We start from the raw sequence: 27354 nt of genomic DNA on the forward strand, positions 1-27354 counted from the left end.
GGGAATGAGCTAAGGCAGATTTCCCCAGAGAAACAAAAAGGTATAACTTTAACAAATATATATTTAAAGAAATATTATTGATTATATTAGAAAACCATTTACCAACTGAAAGGACACTGGTGCCCAGCTTGAGACTAAAGCTGTCAGGGACCCAGGCCATCTATCTGTGTGTCCTTCCCTCCCTGTATCTATGAGTGGCCATGTCCTGGCCATGAACACACCTAGGAGACTGTCTGGGGAGGGGCTCTGCCCAGCGTCTCTCCCCTGCTCCTCTCTTGTAACTTCTCTGCGTTGGAAGAACTTGAAGGATGTGCCTTGCTGGCTGACAGGCTGTGTCCTCTGTGCCCGATTGTGAGAGGGCTTTCTCCTCTTGGGCTGGCCATGCCCCGGGGTTGCTGATAGGAGTGCCCTGGGGCAGCATGTGATCTTGGGCATGTCAGCCAAGTGACAGCAGTATGGGTGCAGGGGTATGCATGCCAGACTGTGGGTAGATATGTGAGGGAGTCTGACTCCCTCCCCAGGGCCTCATTCAGTTCCCATGGATGCTTCTGCTCATGGTCCAGGCTGTGTTATGTGGTCATTTTTCGTCCTTTCTCTCTTCCTCTTTCCTTCTTCTAAAAAGTACTGACTGGTCTCCTCTATTGTGTTTGCTGATCCACAAGTGTTGGGCACAACTTTGACATTTCTTAAAAAAAAAACACAAAACTTTAAAACCGCTGAAAACCAGCAATTGTGCGGCAGGCTGATGGAGGGGGCCAGGGAGGGTGACATCTGGGCATGGGTCCTCCTCCAACTGTCACACCTGGGGCTTCCTGGTGAGTTGACCAGCCAGCCATCAGTGGGCAGCCCAGGCTGGGGCTCTGGCAGGTGGGGATGGGGGATCGTCTGGGCAGGGAACTGATGTCAGCTGGCTGTCAATAAACAGCAGAAATCAGAGCTGCTTGGTTCACTCTTTGAGGCTGTGGTGTTGGGGAAATGGGACTAGAAGCCAGGAGCCAAGTTCATTGCACCTCCTCCTGCATGCAAGGAGGGACCCAACTTCCCTCACATGCTGCTGGTGCTTGTGCACATTCCCAGGGCCACACAGAGACCCCTGGCCCCAGGATCTCTCCCTACTCAACAGCCACAGTCTGTGCCACTTTTATTTCAATCAGGAAGTAATCAAATCTATATACAGTCTAAAAACAGTAGAAAAGGTGAGTAAAAAGGCTCTTAGTTCATCTGGAGTATAGATGAAGGGTGGGTTGTAGTGTCGTACCTGGCACCCAGAGGGTCCTGGGCTTTGCCCTGGCAAGAGTGAAGGCAGGGCCAAGTAGAGGGAGGCTTGCTGGAGTGTGGAGTAGGGTGGACACTGCTTGGCCACTTGAGCACATTTACTTGCCCCCACATGGCAGGCAAAAGCCCAAAGACCACTTTGTGTGGCCAGCCTGGCTCGGGCAAGGTCCAGAGAGAGTTGAGGCCTGGCTTGGATTCTGTCAGCATGTCCAAACCTGCAAGGAAAGGGGCTCTGTTTCAGGTAACCCTGCGTTCCAAGTATACCTGGTGATAACATTTGCCTTCCACTGCCACTTGCTTGATGCTTCTAGCTCCTTGTCCCCAGCCCCCTGCTCCATCTGTCAGCTTCTTTAGGTGGCTTGGACCATAGGCACTGACCTTTACGGTACTATCCACAGCCCCTGAAAAGAGCCGGCCCCGGGACACAGCCAGAGCAGTCACACTGCCCTGGTGGCGGAGTAAGGTCTGTGTGCAGATCATGTTGTCCATACTCCAGACCTGGGGGGTACACAGGATGTGAGGGTATGCATAGGCCCAGCCACCCTCCTTCTGGGTCTCCTGCTGCTGCAGCTGGGCTAGTACATACGCGGAGGGACCGATCATAAGATGCACTGAAGACTTTGGTCTGGTCTGGTGTTGAGATGACTGCCAGGGCGTACACAGTGCCTACATGGCCTGTGAGGGTCCGCACTTGCTCCTTGGACTCGATGTCCCACACCTGAGAGGGGGCAGGCACAGGCCAGTCAGAGACCCAAAATGAGGGAACCCAGTCAGTCCTTCCCTTAGGCATCTAGCCCTTACATGGATGAGGTTCTCATAGGTGCCACAGACAATGTGGTGATTTGTCACAGCAATAGAGTAGACACTGCCACCAGACGTCTGCAGGACGTGGATACAATCAAGGGTCCGGATGTCCCAGATCTATGGGCAAATGTGGTCACTTGGTCACAAGGCCAGGTAAATACCAGGAGGCAGCTCACCCATGCAGGAGTCCATGCATCATGAGTACAGAGCAGGGAAAACCTTCAAGGGCCATCTGAGAAGTGAGGAAGAGGGTGTGGCCCTGCCAATAGGGTGGTTCTGTGTACCTTGATTGTCTGGTAGGAGCCACTGTAAAGGTAGCTCTGGGCTGCTACCAGGGCCCGCACCCAGTGGTTGAGGCCTGTGAGCTCCTTCTTCAACTTAAGCTCAGTACCCACGATGTCCCAGACCTGTGGGAATGGCTATGAGCAGGGGCTGAGTGGGCACCCAGTGGCCCAAATGTGTGTGCATGCCCTCTGCCTGTACCTTGATGGCCTTTAGGGAGCCACTGAAGAGCATGTTGTGAGAGGATACTAGGGTGCACACAGGGTTGTCATGGGCCCGGATGGTGTTCACCTTCTGCAGGTTCTGGATGTCCCATACCTGAAAGGATGAATAGCAAGCCTCAGGGGGCCAGGTAGGGTGACGTTATGTGGAGTTTACAGCACTAAGAAAAAAAACGCTTGCTGGGTCACCTCCCACCCCTGCCTGTCTGTGGGCCCTACTCACGATGATGGTACAATCTGCAGAACCGCTGTATAGTTTGCACCTAGGAAAGCAAAGTCAGTGTGTGAGGGCAGGGGAAACCGTGATCCTGGCTGACATAATCCTGTCCAGGGCACAGGAACCAACAGCTTGGCCCAATATCAGGACAAATGCTGCTTCCCTGAGCCAGGCTTTATTTGTGAGGGAACTTTGGAAGTGGTGGCCTAGCTTCTGATCCCTGCCTAGACAGCTTTTGACCACTGGGAAGGAGTCCCTGCCCTTAACACTAAGTCTCAGAGCTGGCTGCTGCCACCCATGCTGCTGCTTCCATTAAGTGAGCAGCCTTTCCTTTCCACACACGAATGCTTATATACAGTCTCATGACATGAACCAAAAGGGCAGATCTAGGGAAGAGGACATCCAGAGCAAGGAAGTAGCTGGGGGAGCTGTTCCATGGATACAGCTACAATGGTGACACTATGCTACACCCGTCTCAGCCTTCCTAAAGAGTTCCGCTGCCAGCCTTTGTGAACACACAATTCTGGAAATGGAGCCTACAAGGGCCTACACAATACCATACAGAAGACCAGCACTGCTCAGGGTTCAGGGACCTCTACAGGGTGGGAGTCAGATGTGCAGCTACACAGGCTCAAGTTCATGGCTTATGACCCAGGGAGTAGCAGCACATTTTCTCTTGTCTCCAAGGTCAGGAGGAACAGTGTCCAGACTCACCCCTGGATGCAGAGAGCCAGCACGATACCATCATGGCCTTCTAGTGTTTTCTGGCACTTATAGGTGGTACACGTATCCCACACCTGCAAAAACCAGAGTCAAAGTAGGTTCCAAAAGGGTCATCTCAGTGCCAATACCAAGATAAGGATGGCAGCCAGCCAAGAGAAAGAGCTCCATCTCAGAGGGCCCAAGTTGGCAAGGCTGGCATGCAATGTCCAACCCAGCCTGGCCAGGCTAGAGACCATGAGGCAGGATCCTACCCACCTTGATAGTCTTGTCAGAAGAGCCACTAAAGAGTAGGTCACCCATGGAGTAGACACAGAGACACCAGACAGGACCCTGGTGGCCCACAAAAGTCCCTTTGCACTTGAAGATCTGCTGAGGGTCATAGGCTGCAGAGTGAAGAACACAGTGAGGGACCCAGTAGGGCCCTATGGACAGCAGGTGAGAGTAGCAGTGGTCTATACTCACATCCTAGGATGCCCATGTTCAACCGTGCATTGATATGGGACAGCTCATCCTGCAAGGCCAAGAGCAGTGAAGGGCAAATGGGTGAAGCTGCCATAGCTACCAGTACAGCCACAGAGCTCAGAGGCCTGACACTGGCCAGGGGTAGCAGCAGCTCTCTCCAGAACTCAGGCCCCTAACCCCAACTAACGGGAGCAGAAGTCAGTGGGGGAGGGCTGCCCATTGGGGCCCAATCCCGTCCTTCTGTATCTCAATCACCCTTAGTCCCGAAGCCTGCTCACATTCAGCATGGATGCATCCCTCCGGAACTCCATGAGGTCCTCACTGAGTTTGCTCTGGTTCTCATCCAGGACATCTGAGCAGCAGGAGAGGAGGCGTCACTGGGGTCAGACACAATGGCTGTACCCTGTGCCCTCCAGGCTGGTCCTCACCAAACTTGAGCTCAAGGCTCTTCTCTAGTTGGTCGATCTTCTCTGAGAGCTTGCCCAGCATAGAGCGCAGGAAGGCAATCTCCTGGTCCTTTTGTGCCAGTGCTACATGCATCTCGTGGAAGCGGTCATCTGTCTGCTGCAGGAATTCCTTCAGGCCCTCAAAGCGGCATGTCTCCAGATGTGTCTCATATGTGTCCTGGTTCCCAATGAATGTACACCTGGGGGGCGGGGACAGAACATCTGCCCACCTGCCTGCCCAGGAGGACCCTTCTTATCTTCGTAAACCCAAGAAGCCCTTGAAAATCTTCCACTGCCAGGCCTTCCACCCCAGATCCAGCTGCTCTGCCACTTGCCAGACCTCTGCCACCCAGTAGTCAGCAGCTATTTTATTAGAAAAATTCAATCATGAGTCCTTTAAGTACTCTACCCTGTGGGAATAAAACCAACTCACTGGCCTCCCTGCCCTGAAAACCAAGTTCTTCCTCTCTGCTCTCAACTGTTTACTCAAGCTGCTGTGCTAAGCCAGACCCTGGCACATCCTTGTGGACACCTTCCCCAATATCCCAGCTCCCCATCCTGTCCAGTCCCTTTTCTATAATGCCATGGGGCTTGAATCTCTTGGGCCCCTAGATCTCGGTTGTGCTGATGGGGACAGACCTGACTCCTGGCTCAGGTTCATCCCTCCAGCCCCAGCACTCAGGTTCTCTCACCCAGCAATGCCGAGGAGAACTTGGGATCCCACCCACCCTCACCCACTCACCCGTACTTGGAGTGGGGACACTTGATATGCTCGCATTCCTTGAGGTGGGCCTCCAGGTTCATCTTGAGGAGGGGAGGACAGTTGGGGTTGTTGGGGCAGCGCACTGGCCTGTAGTCACAGCTGCCTTCGTGATCCCTGTGTGAAGATGGGACTCAAGGTCTGAACCAAGGCCCAATAGTGAAGTCAGGAACTGGGGACGGAGGGTACTTACTTTCGGGCACTGAGCTTTATGGTGAAGGGGCACCCCCGGGGGTCCACCTCAAAGACGCTGGGCTTCCCCACACCTGCCACTCGACAGCCGTGCCTGCAGTGGATGAAGAGCTCCCCAATCTGCTCAGCCACCGCAATGTTGTTCACCACCACTGTCAGCTTGGCGTTGTCCACGGGACATTTCTCTGGGGAGGGGCAGCATGCTAATCCTACAGCCTGCCCCATCACCCCCTCCCTGGTTGCAAGAGCCTTCTAGGTGCCTGATTCACCCAGCCATCTGCCCCACTGAGGCACAGGACTATGTGCATAGGTGGGTCAGCCAGGGATGACATGGTCATTGAAGTCTCTCAGGTAAGCTGGAAAGGTACTGGGAAAGGTCAAAGGGACAGAGGACAGGGTGGGAAAAGACAGTCAAGTGAGCCTAACAGTGGCATGGAGCCAGCCAGCCAGAGGCAGGAGTAGCTGGGGACAGCATCTTTTAACAAAGTGTAGGTACCAACACTGGGAGGTCCCATCCCATGCCTGTCATGGGGGCGGGGTGTCTCTCAGTAGGGAGACAATGGGAGTTCTGGCTCTTAGTGCCCACTGTGGAGGCTCTGAGCTTGGTCTGAGTGCCTGTAGTCCTGGCCCAGGCCCACAGGAGGCCAAGGGTGCTGGACATTGTACAGGCTATACACCTTCTCCAACCTCCTGAATCACAATATGGAGCAGAGGCCTGGAACCACACCTGAGAACCCCACAAGACCAAGGGTTAGGAGCCTGGGGTTAGGAATGAGCCATGGCCTCTGCTTAGCAGCCTGGGACCCAAGTAAGACTGAGACCACCCACTCCCACTCTATAACAAGGTAGCCAGGCCCAGATGGGAAGGAGGGACCTACCTGACTTCAAGGCACATCTTCTACAGAACGTGTGCTATGGGGACAAAGGACAGGCATAGGGTATAGGCACAGTCTTTACTTCATGGTTTTTTTTTTTTTTTTCTTTTCCCCATGTATTTGGTACAGGGTCTCACTACACAGCCCTCATAGTGATCCTCCTGTTTTCAGCCTCCCCAGCACTGGGATTACAGGTCTTGGTGGCCAGCTCAGCGTGCTCAGGGGTGGGGCTGGCACAGCATGTGGTGCCAAGGGTTCAACCCTGGTCCCTACGCTTGCCTAAGCAGGTGCTCAGCTTTCTTGCCAGCCCCTTTACCCCATGTTAAGTCCAGGGGTGGCTCAGGGTTTATCACCACCCTATGCCCAACGCAGAAGGCACCAGCTGGGTAGCCAGACCAGCTACATGACAAAGGCCCAGGCCTACAGGAAGTGGGCCGTAGCCCACTGCCCCAAGTTAGGGTTAGCAGCCTAGGTGTGGGAAGGAGCCCCATAGGGTGGCCTCACCCCACATGTGGTGATCACAGGGTCCTTGAACACGCTACAGCAGAGTTGGCAGCACAGCTTCACTGAGGGCTGCTCAGAAAACACCAGTGGCTCCTGAAATAAGCAGAGCAAAGGAAGGTAGAAGGGAAGAGGGTCAGGATGCAGACATAACCAGGGAGGCCACTTGGCCCATCCCAACCAGTTGAGACCTATCCTGGGAGGACACTGAGGCTGGGGGAGGGGGCTGGTTTTAGAGGGTCAAGGAGAGGAAGCAGGGGCTCTGGCCAGAGGCAGAGCTCAAGCAGAAAGGACTGTGTCCAGCACTGTGGGCAGCGGGTCCACTACAGCCTTCCCCTGCTCTCATTTGCCCTTCCTGCTAGATTTAAGAGTACAAAGAGCCTCCTAAGATGGGGGACAGGGGTGTGTCTAGGAGACCTGGCCTGGTCCCTCAGTCCCAACATGTACCAGGGAGGACCAGAAGCCCTGACCAGAAGCCTGAGAAGATCCCACAGCACTGCAGCACAATGACAACCCTGGAAGACCCTCCACAGCCAGCTGCCCACACCTACCGGCTCCTCTTCCTCTTCAGGCAGTGAGAACGTGGAGCGCAAGGACATGCTGGACTCGGAGTGCAGGGAGCGCACAGAGATGGCTGAGTCGGAACGGCGGGGAGTGTTGATAGGGGGCTGCACAGAGACAGGCAACCCATCAGAAGGCTCTGTGCAGTGAAAAGACTGGAGGGTGCAGCAGCCCGGGGCCACCTTGCCCCAGTAGGTACTCTCAAGGACCACAGAGGCTGTGGCCGTCTGTCTGCCTGGGCCAGCCTGGGCCCTGGTGCTGGGCTGCTTGCTCTCCACTGCCAACTTTCTTTGTGTAAATGGAGAGACTTCCTGCTATTCAATTCTACGAGGACACACTCAGGCTGCTTCCTGCTTCCTGTGAGGGAACATGGCCCATAGAGGGGGTGCCTCTACCAGCCAATCCTGGAGTACCCATGGGCTCCTGGATTGCTAGATGGATGAGAATGGAAAGCAGACCCAGGAGAGGCTGCTGGGTTCCTGATGCCTGCCTGGCATCACCATCCAGGGGACACTGGGCACAGGCTGGAGGCTCATAGAGGAAACAGGGACAGCATTCCCACTGAGCCCTAGCTTAAGCATCTGAGTACGAAGGTGAGGGCACGGGTGCCTGCCTCTTCCTGAGCCACAGTGACGGCTTGGAGGACAGTAGGGGGAAAAGGCAGGCACTCTACTTTCCTGCCTTCTGACCCTAGAAACCTCCAAGTTTCTTTTTTTTTTTTTTTTTTCTCCAAGTTTCTAAGATCTGTTAATTCCCATAGCTTCTTCCTTCAGCTTCTGATAAAACTGGCAGCCACACTCTTAAGCCACAACCTTTGAAAAGCAGCATGTAAACACTTTACCCATCCCCCATGCCACAAACAACTTGAGGGAAAGAGCCCAGTCCTTGCCAGCCCAGCTGTGAAGCTCTATAGTGCAGCGGAATAACCAGTCCCAAGAATGGGTATCCCTGAGCAGGTAGCAGAGAAAAGGAACACGTACTTTCCATACCAGGATGGTGCCCAATCTCCTGCCACAGTGCCCCATGTGGGCTGTTCACATGTAAATACCACATGAGGGTCAGAGGAGAAAGTAAGGGGCAGGGAGTCAAATATCCCCATGGCTGGTGATGAAAACAAGAGGGGCAAGAACAAGACCAGACAGGAGCAAGAGGGGAGCTTCACTCACATCAGCCCACCAACCAGGAGCTTCTCCTGGGATCACACTGTCCTAAACCAAGGGCTAAGGGAGAAGAAGGTCCAGCTGCCTCACATGGAACAGTCGGAGGTCTTGGGTAGAGATGAGGCAGGCAGAGGTTAGAGGGAAGGACACTGGTCTACCTAATTCCCTGGAACCACATGGACAACCCATGTGTTCGCTCACTTAACTAAAAATGGGTTATCTTTCTATTAAAAAAAGAAAAGAAAAGAAAAGAAAAGAAAGGTCTGGCCTCTGAGGATAAGGGGTTGCCTCAGTCCTGAGGAAGCCTGCCTCTTCAGGAGAACCAGCTAAAGTCACCAGTAGGCTGCCATGCCCAGCTCACCAGGTAAAGCGAGTGCGAGCACAAAGGTGTCGTCTGTCCAGTTTCCCTGCCTCTCAGCTCATCTGCCCCTCTGCACCCCAGGGCTTAGTCCTACCAGGGTCAGCCCCTAGCTCCGAACACCAGCAACTCCACTGCCAGAGAATGGCCACCAGGAGCCTATTCACGGGACTCAGGCACCAACAGCCAACCAGCAGCCCAGAACCCTTCCTTTCTCTCACAACCAGAAGCAAGATGTTCTCTAGCTCTTCCCAGGACTTAGCAGAGGCTCCTAAGCCCCACTGCCCTACTGACACCACAAACTTGGGCCCACCGCTGTGTTCCTATCTCCTAGTCAGGACTCCCTCTTCAACCTCCTGCACTCCCACTTACTCTCTCCTCAGTAGCAAAGGAAACTTTTAAAACATGATTTTTACCAAAATCAAATGTACCTTGTTCTGATCTTCAGATATACCTTCTAACGTAGCTCTGCAATCTGGTTGCCTGCTGCCTCCATTACCAGGCCCAGGGGCCTCCTAGGAGACTCACGGTCTCACTACAGGGGCTCAAGACTGTGCCCTCGTCCCTTAGCCTGGAATCAGTTCTTTGCCACTGGCCTATAGTCAGCATCCCCTGGGCCTGGTCTACAGGACAGAGGGCAAAGGGGAAGCCAAAGCCTACCATGCTGTCCTCCTCATCCCTTGGGGAGTAGGCAAGGGTGCTGGAGGAGGAAGGTGTCCTTCGGTGCTGTTTGTACGTGCTGCTTCCATCAGCTGTGAGAGAAGAGAGAAGGGGAAGGCCAGGCACCATGAGCACAGGTTGTACAGAGGACTGGCCCAAACTGTGGGGCAACAAGCCGCGTGGTGTGTAGACAGAGGGCCCAGCTGGTAGAGCCTGTGTAGTATGTGGGGCCCTGTGGCTATCTCTAGCTCTTGACCCTCTGTCTCTGGCAGGGATGGGAAGGCAGTGCTTGGGTTCGGTCCCAAGGTGAAGCTAGTGCCAGGAGTGTGGTTGAGAGGTTCAGCCTCCAACTGGATAGTCCTGGGCCCCTACCCTGACTACTCCAGGAGATGGGGCTGCTGCTGCTTTTTTCTGTACTAGAGAGCCTTAACATTGAGCTATATCCACAGCCTTTAATGTTTATTTTATTTATTTTTAAGACAGGGCTTCACTAAGTTGCTCAGGCTGGGCTTGAATTTACAATCCTCCTGCCCCAGCCTCCCAGAGTGCTGGGATTTTAGGTATGTACCAATGTACCACCATTCTTGGCTCAGGAGGGGCTTTTGAGCTCTACACGTCCAGCAACCAACCCTGGCCTGGGGCACTCTGTACATAGCTTAGGTGCACAAACAATAGCAAATGAAATGATGACACCTGAGTGAAACCACATCTTGCGTGACCTTCAGGGTAACTTCCAAGTAAGTTCACTGACAGTCCATGGGCTCATGGTTCTCAGCTGGTTCATGGCATGCCCAGGACCACATCTTGTTGGTCTAGTCTTCTTGCCTCATTCCCTGACACAGCCAGAACCACCAACAGTTCACAGCCTTCCTCCAAGGAAGATGCTGAGGTGCTCTCCCTTCTCTTCCCCATACTACCCCTCGTCAACCTGGCCAGAGAGCACGGCAGCCCTGTCATTTCCATGTGGGATCCAGACAGGCCCACATCACTGGTACTATAAGTAACCGCTTTGGGGACAGGAGACTCACCCCTTCAGCCAAATGCCCCAGGGTAAGGCCACCAGGCCCAGCCAGGTCCAGCATCAAAACAATTAGACCCAAAGGCCTGAGCTCAAGATCAGGGCTTCAACTGCCTGCCCTCTCACTGGGCCTTAGTTTCCCTATCTGTATAAGAGGGGCCAGATGAGGCATCATTGGTGCTTTGCTACTCAGCTTTCAACATTAGTGACAGGTGTCACATGGCCTATAAAAGTAGATGCATGAAGCCGGGCATAGTGGCTTTCACCTGTAATCCCAGAATTCAGGAGGCCAGAGGATCTCCAGGAGTTTGAGGCAAGCCTGAGCTACATAGTGAGTTCAAGGCCAGCCCCTGAAATACTGTATGTGATGAGACCCTGTCTCAAAACAAATAACAACAAAAAAGTCTCTTCTGTGGGAAGGGCGCCAACTTTGGATGATTTTTTTTCCTCAGAAAAAGCCACATAAGGTCAGGCTGCACATGCAGCAAAAGGAGCTGGTATGAGTGGGTGTATCTGGTGGCAGGGAACCTTTGGCTAGATTTAAACAGAAGAAACCATATCAAGGCAATTAAAAAGCCAGTTAAGGCTGGGGAAATAGCTCAGTGGCATAAGTGCCTGCCTGGCAAATTCAAATTCCCAAGTTCAATCCCTGGGTACAGGGTGGGTGGGGGTGGGAGCCAGTTAAAAGCAGGTGAACTCCTGCAGTGGCCCTGTGCCTCCAGGAGGAGTACAGTACGGTCTACCATTTTCTCCAAACTTCTAGACAACAGTGGAAGGCTGAGGCCTAGTACTACAACTGAGAGAAGATACCACAACCTCTCAGGGGTTAGGAGCCTAGGGTTGGGAATGAGCTATGGGTCACTATGACAAGGGATAAATATGGCTGCGGTGCCAGGAAAGTCAGTACAGTCCTTGATGAAGAGGCGCTAGGCTGGGTATCAGGAGGAGGTGATAGGATGATGCCAGGACACTGGGGAAAGACAGCAGCAGGGGCTAAGGCACCACAGTGGCATGACTTGGCTCCTGTCCAGCAGGGGACACTTCAGAACTGGACACAGCAAGGAAGAGGTCAGAGCCAACTACCCATTCTCTAACAGCAGAAGTGAGCATCCACCACACCAGTAAGTGTCTCCTAGGGCAGGGGGCCCAGCTTCTTCCCACGCACAGGCTCACTGGCTCACCTTTGGTGATGGTGGTGACAGCAGAAAAGGCGGGCCCGAAGGTCGTTTCCATTCTGGTCTAAGAGAGAACATGGACACGCTAACATGCTTTCCCATGGCCCAGCCATACGCATGCACTGCAGGGACCCACCAACAGCACATATACACCCACCCTAAACCCCTTAGGTAGGTACGGGACTGCTCTGGAAGTTCCACAGTTTCAAGTTACCAGAGCACGCTGGGGCAGGAGTGTACAAAGAGGGTAGCCCCTTACCCCGGTGCTGACGTCTGGGGAAGGAAGGTTGGTGGGCCCCCCAGAGAAGCGGTTGTAGCGGGTGCTCTTGCCTGAGCTCATGCTCTAGAGAGGCATGCGGGGTCCTTGGGCAGCATCCCCTGCAGATGGGACATGAATGGGGGGCTTGACAGGCAGCACCATGCCCTGGCTGGTCCACTGCAGGGCTCACGGTGGCCTTTTCCTATCCCCACTTGGTGGGATAGGAGAAAGCCTAATTTGGTGTGCCCACAGTAGGCAAGAGTCCTCCTTCCTGCCCAGGTCTGCACAAGTCCCAGGATCGGGCAGGTGGAGCCACGAGGGCAGCCAGCCCTCAGCTTCACCATCCCTCTAGGCTAAGCCCTGAAGAGGCCACCCAGCTCTCTACCCCAGAGGTGGGGAAGACTCCCACCTGTGCTGTCTGCTCTTCTGGGTTGTGAATCATAGCTGGTCACTTTCAGGCCTGCCCCTCTGCAGGCCAAATGTCCCTGAAGCCAAGGTTGGGCCTCTGCAGGCATCTCTACTTGCTCACTGGACCTGTTTCAGATATGGTACATATCGGGACAGGACCCTGTCATGCAGGGACTACCCAGGGTAAGACAAATGTTTCAAGCTACAGAATGTACTGTTATGACCTGGTCAGACTCAGTCTATAAGATGGCAGGGCACTGGTTACACCTTAAAGAGAACCCATGGGTTAAAGTACTGGGAGCCCAACTTCTAAGCATAGTCACACAAAAAAATTCATAGGAAAGAGTGGAGCCCCAACTTTTGACTCTATGCAGGTCACTAGTGCCTCAAACAGTACAGCTCAGGGGCTCAAGGACTGGAAGATATGGGAAGCACACAGGGGTCACAAACAATCTCCACCCTCCCCCAAAGAAAGGCTCTGTGTTGGGGCAGGGGGACTGTGCCCTTTGGCAGGCCAGGCCAGGGGCACCTGCAGGAAAAGGAAAAATAAAGAGAAAGGGAGGCTGGTCACACTCAGGACAGGTTCCAGGAATGGAGCTGTCCACTGTTAAGACAATCACTTTCTGCCCTGCTGCACAGCACACAGCCCCTCTGAGTTGGTGTCCCCAATCTCAAAAACCAGCAGTTTGCAAGCTACCAGGGTGGGACTGACTGAGATCGCTCATCCTGCCTTCCCACATATGATCGATTTCCAGCTTTGGCAGCTCCCAACAGTCATAGTTACAAAGGAGCTCTCCATGGGAAGGCAGGCCACATACACACCATGACTCCTGCCATTAGGTCTCTGTGTACCATTCCACTAGCAGGCGACTGCAGCACCCAGTAATATGCATTCCAAGTTCCCTACACAAGGATGGAACCTCAGAACCAGTTTTCTCCTGGAGAGGAGACTGGTAGTAGAGTGCCTAGCCCAGTGGCCTATACCAAGCCTCTGGAGGATGGGCAAAGAACAGGAGAGGAACAAGCTCCAGGAAAGTCTGGCTTGGTTACCTGTTACGGCCCCACTCTGCACCAAGAAGTGGGCATGCCTGTTGTGGCCCAGCCCTGCAGAACACAGCATGGAGACAGCCTAGCTGCTTCTGGCATCTTCTCCAACAGGCCCTTGATAGTGTATATCCTAGCATATACACTCTAGGATAGCACTGTCACCCACTACCATTGCCACAAAGTAAGTCTTGGTCCACTGAGTAGGCCTCCCCTCAGCCCGCAAGGAGGGGCTGGCTTCTACTCTGTTCACCATCTCTGTTAACTGCTTGTCTTTTTCTCCTTACAATGACCACACTCCACTTGCCTCCACAACTGCCATCTGCAGTGCTACCCACCTGCTATGGGGTCTACTCAGCCTTCAGGGCTCAGGCCTCAAACAACCATCCTGCAGATTGGGGATGGTTCTTTTTTAATTTTTTGTTTGTTTGTTTGTACCGGGGACTGAACTCAGAACCTTGCACTTGCCAGGAAGGCAGTTATGCCACTGAGCTATCTCCCTGGCCCCTGGGGATGGTTCTTGAGCCCTGCAGGCCAGAACTGTTTGTCACTTGGCTCCTGGTACTAAGCACCCTTAGGTCTAGGTGGTTGGGTGGGATCCCAAGAGCTTACCCAAGACTTTCTTCTCTCAGCTCCAGGCCCCTGCCACACTCAGGCTCCTGCCACATTCAGGCCCCTGCCTCACTCATCACTGTGGATCATCAGTGTACACATTTGGCTACACAACACTGGCTTCTTCCACCCCTGCACCAGCCTCGGCGCCCAACAGAGGCCACTCCACCTATATCCCTGGTCTGACTGTGATTTCAGGGCTTGGCTGTGCGCCCAGAGGAGATGGTCCTTAGGCAGAGATGTGAATGTGGCAAGTCTGGAAGCAATGTTTTGATCCTGCCTGTCTCCCTCCACCCCTCAGCAGGAAGGTCCAGGATGGGTGGCCAGGAGATCTACCTGCAACCCTGAGTGAGGACACCCCTGCCACTGGAAGCCCCAGACAGCCTGAAGCTGAGAGCTCCAGGACTTGTCCACCAGAGGCAAAGTTTCATCGCTTTTGGGAACTCAAGGCTGGCTCACAGGAGGCCTTAGAAGACACTGACCTCAATTTCACAAACCCATGTGATCCTCTCACTGTTAGCTGCCAGGGCCACTAGGCCAGCTTGAAGGTTCACCAAGTGATGCCAAGCCCAACAGGCAGGACCCCAGCCAACACTCCCCCTGGGACATTAAGACAGGGGGAGCCCAGCCTAAGCAGCTTCAGTTTGGGAGAGCAGTGTCTTCTCTTTCCCTCTGAGATGAGGTAAACAGAAAGGCAAGCAGGGTAACATGCAAATCACCCAGAAATCCTGAATAGGCCAATAGCAGCCAGGCCTGCAACAATGACACTGGAGTGGGTGCACAGGACCAGCCCAAGAGCCAGGCTGAGCAGGGAAGGAGGTAAGCAGACCGCAGCGAGGCCAGTTTCCTAGTTCACATGCCTATTTCCTGCCCAAGAATGGACAGGCCCCCACAGACTGGAGTCCATCAACCCCATTTGTGTGGTCTGCCCACAAAGCAGTTATTCATTCCCAACATTGTCTTTTTTTTTTTTTTTTTTAAAGACAAGGTTTTACTCTGTAATCTACTCATTGTCTTTCTGTTTTGTTTTTTGGGGTACTGGGAATCAAATTCACAACCTTGGGTTTGCCAGGCAGGTGCTATGCCATTGAGCTATATCCCCGGCTCCTTGGTCTGTAATTTAGGCTGGCCTTCAACTAACAGCAATCCTCCTGTCTCAGCTTCCTAAGTACTGCGATTACAGGTATATATCCTCAGCATTTTGGAACATAGCAAGATGCCTAAAGCCTCCCCTCAATCATGTTCTCCAAGCACTGAGTTTTTCAATAATAATCCTCCCTGGTGTTCTAGGCCCAGGCCCAGACAGGAGGGTGTATGCCCCGCAGGCCAAACCCCCTAGAAGCATCCCTGGAAAGTACAAGCTCAGCAGCTTAGCACCAGTTGTCCCCAGGAGTGCCCAGGCCCCCCAGAGTAGGAATAGAAACTTCTACCCCATCCCCATTCTGCCGAGGCTCTGGGGTAGGAAGGAGTCAGTGAGGTTAACCATTTTCTAACCATTCTCTGTACCTTGGAAGTCTACCTCTTCTGTCTTATAGTTCCCTGTGCTGGTATGTATAGGGAACAGCCTTCCCCAGGGTTGGCACCCTTGTCCCTAAGTGGGAAAGGCTATGTGGCTGAAAAAAAGCTTTCCCCACAGCTCCCCCGTTCCTCCTTTCCAAGTGTAACTGACACCACCTGCCTGTCTTCTGGGGTAAGTGCCCCCAAAGACAAGGAGATAGAATCTTTTAGAGAGCAAAGGTCCTAAGAAAACAAAACAAAACAAAACGAGTTGTCCACCTTGGGTGTCACAGGTAAGTGTGATCCAAGGGTACTCGGTCCTCCAGAGCAAGGCAGGGTAGGTTATAGGAAAAGGCAATCTCTCTCCCTAGCCTACTCTACCATCCCTCTCTACTTGGCGACAATGCAGTGCAGCCCCTTACCCTACTTCATCTGAGTCTGGGGCCAAGATGCAGGGGTCTTCGTGTACCCACATCCATAACCCAGGCATTCCTGAGCCCTGCTACCTGTCCAATGTGGAGTGGAAGAGATTATCTTCACCATAAGCATGGAATGTCTCAGCCTCTTTTTTGAGAATTCTGAGCTACTTCCTCCTCTGAGTAGCTCAGAAGAGCAAGAATTGGGTAGGCCCCAGAGCATAAGGTCTTCTGGGGTATCACTGTTGGAGGAAATGTGGGACACAGTCTCTTCCCTTTTTCTTTTAGGACATACCTCAAGAAGGTCTGAGTTAAACTTGACCAGGGTCCCTACCCACATAGGCCCTGTGGCTGGCAGCCAGAGGAGTAGTCAGCTCAGATGGCTCTGCTAGAGTCAGGGATGGAGGGAGTCTGCAGTTGCAAGTACCAGCTAGGACCAACTAGCTCCATGCAGGTGGAGTGTGCGGAGACATCCTCTGAAGGATATACACTAGGTCTTTAACAGGGCAGGATCACCCTAGATGCCTCACTAGTCCTAAGTCCACCCTGGGAAGAGCTTGGGAGAACTCAGCCCTGCCTGGGTGCTCAATAGGCTAGACTATAGCCAGAGCTCTAAGCACGGCTCTTGGTATTATGGAGCCAGCCCTAGGGAGCTGCAAATGACCCAGCTGCTAGCTCAGCCCCATGTTGACACCTTGGCTCAAGCCCAGGCCTTGCAGCCAAGTCCTATAGAAACAGGACCGGTTACCATAGCAAAGCCACATGTACTTCTGGCTGTTTCTCTGATGTCCTCTTAACACATCTTGTTTTTGCAGAACCGGGGATTGAACTTGGGACCTTGTGCATACCAGTCTGGAGTAACCCTGGCCTCTGCTTCCCTTGGTCCTAAAGTCCCCCTTACAAGCTCAGCAGATCCTGGGCAGAGGACTGGTCAGCCTTGCCCACTTCCAGCACCCTAGCCCAGCCACTGCTCTTTCCTCAACTCTCCCCTGCTTTCTACACCCATAGCCAGTTCTAGAGAAGCTCCTAACTTGCTCCCCCTTCCTAAGCTTCTGTTTGTTTTGTTTTGAGACACGGTCTCACTATGTAACTTAGGCTGGACTTGAACTCACTATGTAGCCTAGGGTGGCCTCCAATTCATGGTGATCCTCCTGCCTCAGGTCTCCCAAATACTGGGATTACAGGCGTGTGCCATAAGGCTTGGCTAGGCTTCCTGCTGGCACTTCACGCCCAGCCTGCCTGCCTAGACTGAGACTCTCCGGCATCCATGGCTCCCCCTACTGGACAGAAGGAGTCTCTCACACTCAACTCCACCACCCAGCAGCAATGCGTTTCACTGCCCTTGGTGCTCGCCTCATGTCTCTGTCCTTCCTTTTCCAGATCTCATATGTATCTATGCTGCAGGGATCAGACCTAGTCTACAGGAAGTCAAGAAGGCTTCCCAGAGCGAGGACAGGCCAGGTCTAAAGTGGGCAGACAGCACATTCTGAGGCATAGGAGAAGAGGGCATTTGTCTTCCTGTTCCAACACCCAGCCAGAGGGGGCAGAACTAGGAAGCATGCGGTTGGTTACCTCAGATAAATCAAGGTAGTCTCAAACTCCTGGGAACAGATTCTGGACTTTCACCTGAGAGCTAAATACCCAGCCCAGTCCAAACCGAGCCTTTTCTTTCAGGACCTCTCAGGCAGCTTTCTCACTGTTTCCTGCATGACTTCAATTTTTCTTCTTGCTGCCCCAAAATAAGCTGGGAATGTTGTGGGGCAGTTCAGGGAATGCACAGGGCCCTATGCTCCCCCACCCCCAATATGTACTATTACTGCCTCCTGGCACTCAGAGTCCCTTAACCCTCAGTCCAGGGTTTTGCAAGGCTGCCCCCTCCACTTTGGCACTCTCTGCTGGGATTGGCTCATTCCCACTCCCCAGCTTCCAGACCACATTCTCATCCTAGATGAGGCTTCCTAGTGGCTGTTCTTCATCTACCCCTACCTGGCAGCACATTTTTCCAGGGAACAGCCACACTTCTAGGCTCAGGGACTGACATTCTGGGGACACAGGAAGCATTTGTCAAGGGATAAAGGCTTGGTGGGTCCTTCTCCAAGGGTCTTTTCTGAATGAGCCCTCCAGAGAACTGGTAAAATATAAGGTATTCACCTACTAGTAAGACCAGGTGTGAGAACCATGATTCAGAGCAGCCACCAGCTCTAGGCACACGCTGGCACTTTACACACACACTACTGTGGATCCCATGAAGTGTCTGTCATAGACACAGTGTAACAGAATGGTTAAGGCTATGGTCCCTAGACTCAGACAGACCTGGATTCAAACCTTACCTCTTCCTCTTAAACAGATGTGTGGCTGGTTGAGTTGCTTGGCCTCAACTTTCTTGGATTTCTCTCTACCATAAAACAAAGTAGAGATGGACACAAATCCAGAAGGAGCGGTGAGAAGTGATAAATATGATAAATAGCGACAGTTTTTCTAACAGCAGCTTGTCACTAAGAGCTCAAAGTGGAACTGGGCATGGTGATCTACATCTGTAATCCCAGCATTCTGGAGAGTGAAGCAGGAAGATTGCCACCATCCCAAGCTACCCTGAGCTATACAGTGAGTACATGGATAGCCTGACTTATAGACGTGTCTCAAAAACAAAGAAAGAAAAAAGCTCAAAAGGGTGGCTGAGAGAAGCTGAGAGGCTGGCCCATGCACCTGATCAACAGGAAGTTACATCAAAGCTGACTCAAACTCTATTTTTATTTTTTTATTTTTTATTTTTATTTTTTTATTTTTTTTGGTGGTACCGGGGATTGAACTCAGGCCTTTGCGCTTGCCAGGGAAGCACTTATTCCACTGAGCCATCTCCCCAGACCTCAAACTCTATTCTTTCTGGTTTCTTCACCACTATCAGGCAAGCCTAGAAGCCCGGCCCACTGTGCCCTTGAGCCAACCCTTTGTCAATCCAAGGCAGGAAGTGGCTGAATCATAGAATTGGGGCTCTCTGTATGTCCAAACCACCTTAGTCCCTTTAGCTGCACCTTCTTCCCATTTCTCACACCTGGCATCTCTTTGTCCAATTGCAGACCAAGGTTTACAACACTTGGTGCTAGAAACTGACGATGTGGTAAGCTCAACGTGAGTTCATCCTGGAGGAGCTGAGGGCCAAGGGAGGAGACAGAGAGGGGTCCCCACTAATCTTCATTCCATCTGTCAGAAGTACTTTTCCATGGGTACTTTAAACCCTGACCTTTTCATTTCATGAAGCCACTTCAAGGAAACCTTTCACGTTGGATTGTCACTCCTGGCCACAGCTTCGTGGCCTGTCACCTCAGCCAGGCTGCACACAGCCCAGCTTCCCTTCAGAATGAAGTGCTGGGTTCCTGCAGTGACTTCAGTGAGATGCCACAGAGAACCGTAAATGCCCAGAGAGGTAAATGTAGAGATTTATAACAGATAGGCTATGCTTGTCACATGTGAAAGAGTTCTGGGAAGGAGAGGCCCAAAGAAAGAATGAGGAAGAAAGAACCATAGGCTTGTTGAAAGTCAGGGGTTAGCAGCCCAGAAGAGAGAAGGCCTATGTGTACATAGAGAAGGGGCAGTGGGTGAGACAGGGCAGCAGTCAGAGAAGGCAGATGGAGCTCTTATTTTGTATTTTGTGTTGTAGGTGGGGTTTTTTGTTTGCTTACTTTTTTGTGACAGTCTTGCTATCTAGTGCAGGCTGGCCTTGAACTCATTAATGTAACCCAGACTGTCTTCAAATTCAAGGTAACCCTCCTGCCTAAGCCTCCTGAGTGCTGGGTCTGGAGCCATGTGGCACCATACCCAATTCAGATGGAGCTCCTGAGCAAATGAGATAGCAAAGTAGGGTGCAACTCCAGAGCCCTGGATTCTAGCCTCAGCTGACCACCTGGATCTACTCAGGACAGCCTCTAGTGTTGAAGTCTCACACGCATCCACTACACACAACCAGAAGGCTCCAGACTCTGACCTGATCCATCTCCTGTGCATCAAGTCCTCCACAGCCTGTTTCAAGCACAGTACAATCCCTGGCCTATGCCTTGCGGAGTCCTCAACCTCGCTTCTCCACCAGTACTCGTTGGAGTGCGCCAATCCCTCTCCATTGGCTCCAGCCTGGAATCTCTTCTGGCAATGTCCCAAGACTGGTTGCTTCTCTGTCAGGTCTTTGCCCAACTCTAGGGCTCTCCACCAAGACAGAGGCCCCCGGTACTCACTTTCCCAGCAAGCTGTTTCTTTTATAATACATATCTTAACCCCTCATGATTTTGTCTCTATCGTCACTCTCTTCCTTCTCTCTCTAGACCAGGGATTGTGGGGAGATATTGGGCAATGTCTGCTGACACTGTTGTCACAACGGGAGGGGGAGGTTACTGGCTTCCGGTGAGTAGAAGCCAGGGAGGATGCTCAACATTCTACAACGCACAGGACAGCCCCTCGCTTCAAATAACAATCCAGCCCGAATTGTCAACTCGGGTTTGGGGGACCCTGGACTAGACGCGATTATAAAACTGGACTAGCGTTCTCTATAGTCTCCCTGGCGCTTAGAACAGTGTCTGGCACCGAAGCGGCGCTCAATAAAAGCAGGAAGAAAGAGAATGAAGCAAAGGAGCGACTGGCGGACAAACTGAGAAATACGGACGTCGGGATCCGGCCCCCTCTAGAGCCGGCACCCCCAAGCCTGGCTCGAGAAGCGCCTGGCTCCACCCCCCGCACGGCCCAGAGGCCCAAGCTGCCGATTCGGAGCACCGCGCAGACACTCACCCGCCTGCTGCCCGGGAGCGGCAGCATCACCCGCTGGATTCATCGTGCTCCCTCTGCTGCTGGCTGAGAACGGGAGGAGACGCGCGAGCCGGAAGCGTTCAGGCGCTGAGCCCGTCGGGACTTGTAGTTAGCTGGCTCAAGTGACCCAGGCAGCTGCCTCACGCACGGCGCTTCAGAAACTACGATTCGTGGGGACCCAGGAGCACCGGGGAGGGTTGGAAGCTTGAGAATCACTCTATATTGCAGATCGGAGTCTGATTGGCTCTGCACACCGTCATTGACAGTTACGCTCAATGATCTCCCCGTAAAGGAGTAGTACCGGGTCTTCGCTGGGTAGACAGCGGAGCGTATCAGTGGTGAGGAAAGGCGGCACTTCCGCCAGATCTGTCCAATCATCGAAGTAAAGCAGTTTCTATAAAAGCTTGAGACCCCGCTGGACTCCTCCTTTTTGGGTAGAGCACGAGGTTTGAGTACTTCTATGGGTTGTGGGTTGGGGTTGGGGGGGTAGCAGTTCGCCTATTGGGATCTTGGGCATCTTCCGAACCCCGCAAGCCTGTGTAGTCCTGAATCCTGCCTCGGCCTGTCTCCACCTTAGCCATTGTCGGTTAATCATAATCTTCTTGAACATCCAGCAGGTAAGACTGGGCCCAGCCTCGCTTCCCGAATGCTGCTCCAAGCCTGTGATGAATTGCTTTAAATTCTGACACCTCGTATGAGAACTGCATGTGCAGTCTGATTATATTTCGAGACTGAGGCTTGAGTGAGCTTTCTTGACAGGAGGGTTTGGGATGGGCCAAAATGAAAGGAACGGGCATCTCTACATTTCCAACTCTGGTTGACTTTCAGGGTCGTGGTGAGCTGGCTACAGATGTCGAACTTAACCGAAATCCAGAGGCCCAGTGAGCAGAAGGGCCTGGTAAGGTGGGCTTTTTAGTAATAAAGCAAAACTAGTGAGTTTTTAGTCTCTAGCGTCATTATTTTCTTAGCCTGTTAGCGCTCTATGGAGGACAAGCTCATTCCCCAGGCAGATGGAAGGGAGATAGGCATTAAAATGAAGTTTATTACTTGTGACTTGACTTTCCTTGGGGCCTGCTTTATCTATTCTCCCCTGTAAGGCCCCCAAAGATTGTTTTATTATGCCTGTGTACCAGGGATCTAATCACCAAGGCTCACATGCAGCCCTCTAAAGAGCATTGAGCTTTGATGCACCCTTGGTTATAAAGGAACTTCACCAGTCTTGTGAGTTTTCGGGCTCACCAAGGCCTCTGAGTTCTGGAATCTGGTCTAGAAGTTCCTTGCAACAGATGAGACAGAAACTCCAGGAAGCACACCTTTATTCACTAGTATTGAAAACGTGGAATCATGGCTGGATGTGATGATACACACCTGTAATCCCAGCATTTAGGAGGCAGAGGCAGGAGGATTGTCATGAGTTTGAGGCCAGCCTGGACTGCATAGTAACACCGTAAAAAAAAAAAAAAAGTCAAACAATTTGCAATCAAAAAACTGGTTTAATCACTCTACTAGTACAAGATGAAGAGAGTTGGTAACATCAGGTCTCAGCTATGGCTGGGCCTAAACAAGGCTTGGCACATGGGTACACTGGCCAGTTTGGGCTGGTGTTTGGAACACACAGAAGCGCATACACGTGTTAGCCTGTGGCCTGGTCCTTTAGGAATGTCCAGGAGGGGGCAGCAGAGCGCCATGGTGTGGTCTGTACACGTGTAAGGACCTTTGCTTTTTTGGAATGAAGGTTTGAGATTGCTGCTTGGACAGAGAGGGGATGAGGCTTGACCCAGGAATCCCTGGAAGTGCTGGCTGTGGAGTTCCCGTCCAGTCTTTATCTGGCTGGGTCCGTTCAGAGTAAAATTAATCCTTGTTCAGAACTGACAGCAGAAGGGCCCTCGACCTTCCTGTTTAACATAGTCGTGCAGCAGGAAGTGGGGTTCATTGGGTGCTTTCATAATACGCTGTTTCAACTCCCTGTGGATAGAAAGTATTGATGAAACAGGATGGTATCCAGAACCACCAGAAAGGGTTCAGACCCGAGGTCATAGGGGTATTTTTGTTCAGTCTGTGAACGTACTTTGCTATGGCAGTGAAGGCCAAGTCAACGTTGACCCCTGTCTTGGCACTGGTTTCCATGTAGGGCAGTCCATACTCCTGCAAACAGCTGTTACCAGCTGGGTGGTGGCATGGTGGGGACAGCCCAGGCTGTACAATCTCAGGAACACCATCCTTGCCACCACCCTGCAATGACTCACCTTGGCCAGCTTCTCTCCATCCTCCCTCTTCACAGCTCGCTCCTGGGTGGAGTCCACCTGCCCCAGGCACAGGGTTTTGGTGATGGTTGTCCCATGGCTTGCCTACCACCCCCCTCACCTGCCTTGCTTTTCAGAACAGGGTAGAGAGAGCAGAATGGCCTGCACACCTTGTTCCCAAGCAGCATGAGTACCACGTCGTCCTGGGCATATTCCTGGATCTCAGTCAGCCAGGCCTGTGTGGGGAGAGCTAGGACCAGGCGGAAGCTGGTACTCCCTGCATGTTTTGCCCTCTCAGAACCTTGGCCCCCTGTAGGTCACCCCTGACAGAATGTCCCACAGCCCCATATTCATGCTCAACTAGGGCCATCTCAAGCCCAGAGGAGCCCACCAGTCCCTTTCCTATCAACAGTCCTCACAACTCATGGGAAGCCTGGGGCCATTATTGCCTATTGCCCCATTAGGAAAGAGACCACTGACCTGGATGTTGTCAAAGGAGGTCTTGTTGGTAACATCGTAGAGGAGCAGCAGTGCTGAGGGTAGAGTGCAGTGAGCACACCCCTGGGACGCAGTGATTCCTGGTTACCCACACCCTCTTGCTCAAATCAAAATGTCCCAGGGGAGCTGGTCCCGTCTTGGGCTCACCATGTGCATCCCGATAGTAGGCATGGGTGACACTGCGGAACCGCTCCTGTCCAGCTGTGTCCCAGATCTGTGGCAACAGACAATGGTCATGCTTTCCAGACCACCTGGTATTTGTTACCCCCAACTTGTTCTTCCCTAATCACCTTACCTGAAGTTTCACCTTCATTCCATCCACATCCAGAACTTTGTTCTGAAACAGAACCAACCAACTCCAGTGAGTGCCCATAACCCTTTCCCTGCAGACTTATTTTCCTTTTGTGCTGGGACTACAGGTGTACACCATTACACCCATTCTGGGCCTGGTTTTTCTTACTGTTCAGTTCCACTGGCCTGAAAGGCTCCCTGTCATCACTTCACTGTATCCCAAGCCAATTTGTGGTACCAGGGATTGAACTCAGGACCCTGTGCTTGCCAGGCAAGCACTTATTATACTGAGCCATCTCCCCGGCCCTCAAGCCAAATATTCCCCATTCTCCTTGGCTTTTACCTCAGCCCTGGCTGCCACCTTTACCATGGACATCCAGGTACTTATTTTTATTTATTTTTTTAATGTGTTTGGTACAGGGTCTCACTACACAGCTTGGACGCATAGTGATCCTCCTTTCAGCCTCCCGAGCACTAGGATTACAGGCATGTGCCACCATGCCTGGCTTCAATGGCTGGCTCAGCATACCTAGGGGTAGGGGTGGCAATGGCATGTGGTCCCAGAGTCTGCTTAAACAAGCTCTTAGTCTGCTGAGCTATCTCACCTGCCCTTACACCCCTAGCTTAATGAGCTGCTGTGTGCACTGAGAACTGTCCTACCCTCCCACCTCCTGTAAAAATTTTCCCACTGCAACATGGGCTCCCCAAGGGGTGGTGTGGGCCTGTCTGGCCCAATGTTGAAACCTAGGAGGCCAGAACTGCCTGATACACAATAGGTACTTGTATTTGTGGCTGATTGTACTCCCCAGATGGACTCTCCTTGTTTAGTACTAGACACAAGGCCCAGAATCTGCTCTCCTCAGGTGGGGACGGCAGCCTGGGCAGCTGGAATAATCACCACTTCCCAAGCTACTGCTGTAAAGGTGCTTTTGGGTTTCCAGGGAACCAGACTCAACCATCTGCCGGGCTGGGGAGAATACCTTGTCTTCCCTAGCACCCTGAATTGGTGCACAAACATTCATCAACTTGGCCTCATCACCTGCCCCGGGGCCAACAGCAAGAGACGCCTAGACAGGTTATAGGTCATGTGTCTCCAAGAGTGTTTTGGCACCTCAGCCCTTCATTTTAGTCTGGGTAGAGAACAACTCCCCAAACTACAAGCAGCCCTCCTTTACTGTCCCCAGAATGGGCCTCTTTCCCAGCCTCCTGCTAACTGGGTCTAATTAAAGGGTGAGAAAAATGCAAATTTAGGATTTGCCAAGAACACACCATCACCTCAGTACACGGGTTTTAGACTGATGGCCAGAGGTAGGGGTTCTGATGCTAGAGCCTCAGGAGCCGCTGCTTGGGATACTAGGAGTCTCTGCACCCAAAGGTAGGGACCCCTCCTCCAAACAAGGCCTAGAAACTTTCCTGGCAGCATCACAGCCTCCAGACTTGTAGAACCTGGGCAGGTTCCTGGCTCTCAGTCTTGGGCCGTCGCTGCAGTAGGACAGTGACTGGCTTGAGTGAATATGGGCCTTGAATTTCCTCTGACTGGGAGTACAGTCCCAGGATAACTCCAGCTTCTGGCGCAGAATTCTCTGCTTCAGGTGGGTCCAAAGACCACCTCAGATATTGGGAAATCTCAGGACCCTTGGGTGTTGGGAGTCAGCTTGGTGGCTGGGTGTCCCATGTCTGGGAAGCAGCCACCCCAGTAGGAGCTGTACCTCCAGAGAACTGGGGCCACCACAGGGAAGATGGAGGATCAGCTACCCAAAGATACTGGGAGGACTCAGCTCATGAGGGGGAACTGATCAGAGCTGCACTCTCACCCGGAAGTCGATGCCCACAGTGGAGATGAAGGTCCCTGCCAGGAAAGCACCGTCCTTGAAACGTACGAGCAAACAGGTTTTTCCGACACCTGAGTCTCCCACCAACATGACCTAGGGCAGACAGGTGGGTCAGAAGTAGGCCCGGGAAAAGGGAAGAGGATGCTAGCCCACCTGGAGGGGTCTTTTGATCTGCCCTGCATTGCCCAAGCCAAAAAGGAGCTGTAGGTGAGGAGTAGGCCTGCAGGTTCAGATGGCTTGAGGAGACAACAGTTCTACCTCTGGTGGTCTTGGTCCCTTCTCTCCCAGTAGGGCCCTTTTCATTCAGTGGGAGTTAGGGCTGCTGCCCTCCCATTAAGAGTCAGTCTTGACCTGGGAGGGAATTGGGATCTGGTGAACAGAGGCAGTGAAATCTGGGGCCTCCTAAGAGACCTCCAGGGATTACATTCCCAAGGGCTTCTTCACCTCCCCCCACCAAAGGTACAAATCCCGGCAGCTTCATTAGGAGGAATTTCCCAGCCTAGAATCAGATCTTCACCTGAGGTGGACCTGGTCAAGTAGGTCTGTGGACAGAAGAGACAGACAAGTCCTCTCCCTCCCCCATCCAGCCTGCTGCTAAATCTTCTAAAATCTAAACATGATTCTACCTACCACAGCCAAATTCACATAGTTTCTGCCTTGGTCTGGGGGAGGCCTCACTCTCCCCATCCAACTGGCAAACCTCTTCCCAGCCTCAGAAAAAGAGGAGACCCACAGCCCCTGGGTGTGAGCGAAGGCAGCATATGGGAAATGATGAAACCAGAGCTCAGGTGAAGGGTGATGGTCAGTGGGAGGGGTGCGTGCCAGGTGCTGATGTCCCAGGACCCCTTGTGCAGCTCTCACTGAGGAAGGAGGAGGGGAGGCCCAGCCAGCTGTTGAGTACTCCAAACATAGCCTGACAGCTGTGTGTGCGCTCAGTGCACATTGCAGCTGTGTCAGCTGTCGGGTGTCCTCGGCCGGGTCCGCGGTGCCCTGCATCCCTTCTCAGGCCCCCCTCCCCTTTTGGCTCAGACCCCAACAGATCAGCAACACCTGCTGCACGCGCCTGGGGGCAAAGTGCCTGGCTCACCTTGAAGGCGATGTCGTAGAAGTCACCACCCCCGCCAAAGGACAACCGCCCAGGTTGCTGGGGCCCGTTGGGCGGCGCCTCGGGGCTAGGGAGCGCAGTCCCGGGGCGCCCAGGCCGGGCCCCGTTGGCTGAAGGTAGCGCGGAGGCAGCGGACACACTGCCCGCCTTGCTCTTGAAGGTCTTCTTTCTGGACATGGCAGACAGGTGCTTTGTGCGCTTGTTCTGCGCCCGCCACGCCGCGGGTCGCTCTGCTCCCCGTGCCCTCTGAGCCTAAGCCGGACCTGAACCCGAAAGGTGGCCGAGGCGGCATCCCGGGCACCCCGCACCCGCCCCACCACAGCCATCCCACAGGCAGCCTAGCTGCCCAGGCCCCGCCTCCCGCCTCCCCCTCCGCCAATGACCGTGTGGAAGAGGGGAGAGGCTATGCAAATGAGATTGCCCGGGTGTTGTCAGGAGGCTGAAAGGCTGGAGTCTGAGCCTGCTCCAAAACCCGAGCCGGGTGGGGCAGTCAGGCACAGAGACCCAACTCCAGTCGTAGCGCACGTCTGTAATCTAGCACTCAGGACACCATGGCAGGAGGATTGCTGCGAGTTTGAGGCCAGCCTGGGCTACAAAGTGAGTTCATGGTCAGCCTGAGAGTGAGACAGAGACAGAGATAGAGACAGAGACAGTCCTCCTCAGCTACA

The 27354-nt window shown here is 53.0% G+C and overlaps 2 protein-coding genes, 1 long non-coding RNA gene and 1 other non-coding gene across 13 annotated transcripts; 2 read left to right on the plus strand and 2 right to left on the minus strand.

Moving 5' to 3' along the window:
• Positions 1–99: 99 nt before the first annotated feature.
• Traf7 (TNF receptor associated factor 7) lies at positions 100–20890 on the minus strand. 6 transcript variants are annotated; one of them, XR_002820411.1, is made up of 22 exons: positions 20700–20890; positions 11950–12068; positions 11697–11754; positions 9498–9589; positions 7310–7426; positions 6762–6854; positions 6261–6294; positions 5384–5567; positions 5173–5307; positions 4413–4630; positions 4263–4336; positions 3985–4033; positions 3778–3905; positions 3514–3596; positions 2806–2845; positions 2563–2679; positions 2364–2486; positions 2077–2196; positions 1862–1993; positions 1654–1773; positions 1259–1490; positions 100–685 (listed from the first exon to the last, which is right to left on the minus strand). XR_002820411.1 is itself a non-coding variant. In XM_023711504.1 (21 exons), the coding sequence occupies exons 2-21, from the start codon at positions 12028–12030 to the stop codon at positions 1476–1478; spliced, it is 2013 nt and encodes a 670-aa protein (XP_023567272.1). In that variant the 5' UTR covers positions 12031–12068; positions 20700–20890; the 3' UTR covers positions 1125–1475. The 6 variants fall into 6 exon arrangements, 4 of the variants coding, with proteins under 4 accessions (XP_023567272.1, XP_023567273.1, XP_023567274.1 ...); XR_002820410.1 differs by having other exon boundaries at positions 100–911; XM_023711504.1 differs by lacking the exon at positions 100–685 and having other exon boundaries at positions 1125–1490.
• Positions 20891–21161: 271 nt separating this feature from the next.
• Positions 21162–21660, plus strand: LOC111815776. Its single transcript, XR_002820418.1, has 2 exons — positions 21162–21334; positions 21546–21660. It is a non-coding gene; the product is annotated as an uncharacterized LOC111815776 (long non-coding RNA).
• LOC111815814 lies at positions 21375–21457 on the plus strand. Its single transcript, XR_002820448.1, has one exon. It is a non-coding gene; the product is annotated as a small nucleolar RNA SNORD60 (small nucleolar RNA).
• A 587-nt stretch (positions 21661–22247) lies between the features above and the next one.
• Positions 22248–26993, minus strand: Rab26 (RAB26, member RAS oncogene family). 5 transcript variants are annotated; one of them, XM_004628106.2, is made up of 9 exons: positions 26669–26993; positions 25564–25674; positions 23754–23795; positions 23606–23672; positions 23441–23493; positions 23131–23196; positions 22964–23020; positions 22786–22862; positions 22248–22682 (listed from the first exon to the last, which is right to left on the minus strand). In XM_004628106.2, exons 1-9 carry the CDS (start codon positions 26861–26863, stop codon positions 22580–22582), a joined length of 771 nt encoding a protein of 256 aa, XP_004628163.1. In that variant the 5' UTR covers positions 26864–26993; the 3' UTR covers positions 22248–22579. The 5 variants fall into 5 exon arrangements, 4 of the variants coding, with proteins under 4 accessions (XP_004628163.1, XP_023567333.1, XP_023567335.1 ...); XM_023711565.1 differs by lacking the exon at positions 26669–26993 and adding an exon at positions 26212–26578; XM_023711566.1 differs by lacking the exon at positions 26669–26993 and adding an exon at positions 26212–26578 and having other exon boundaries at positions 22591–22682; positions 22786–22882.
• Positions 26994–27354: the final 361 nt, after the last annotated feature.

The sequence above is a fragment of the Octodon degus genome, unplaced genomic scaffold (assembly GCF_000260255.1).
Source record: "Octodon degus isolate 3935 unplaced genomic scaffold, OctDeg1.0 scaffold00021, whole genome shotgun sequence".
Classification (NCBI taxonomy): Eukaryota; Metazoa; Chordata; class Mammalia; order Rodentia; family Octodontidae; genus Octodon; species Octodon degus.

Bases quoted from the DNA above. Each gene is read 5' to 3' on its own strand.
- Traf7 (XM_023711504.1), bottom strand. From the start codon at position 12,030: ATGAGCTCAGGCAAGAGCACCCGCTACAACCGCTTCTCTGGGGGGCCC. The intron at 7,427-9,497 runs GTAGGCTTTGGC...GTCTCTGTGCAG, and splicing joins GGGATGAGGAGGACAGCATG to CCCCCTATCAACACTCCCCG. The intron at 5,308-5,383 runs GTAAGTACCCTC...ATCTTCACACAG, and splicing joins ATAAAGCTCAGTGCCCGAAA to GGATCACGAAGGCAGCTGTG.
- Rab26 (XM_023711565.1), bottom strand. From the start codon at position 26,577: ATGCAGGGCACCGCGGACCCGGCCGAGGACACCCGACAGCTGACACAG. The intron at 25,675-26,211 runs GTAGGTAGAATC...TGTCTGCCCTAG, and splicing joins ACTATGTGAATTTGGCTGTG to GTCATGTTGGTGGGAGACTC. The intron at 23,494-23,605 runs GTGAGCCCAAGA...CTCTACCCTCAG, and splicing joins CTACTATCGGGATGCACATG to CACTGCTGCTCCTCTACGAT.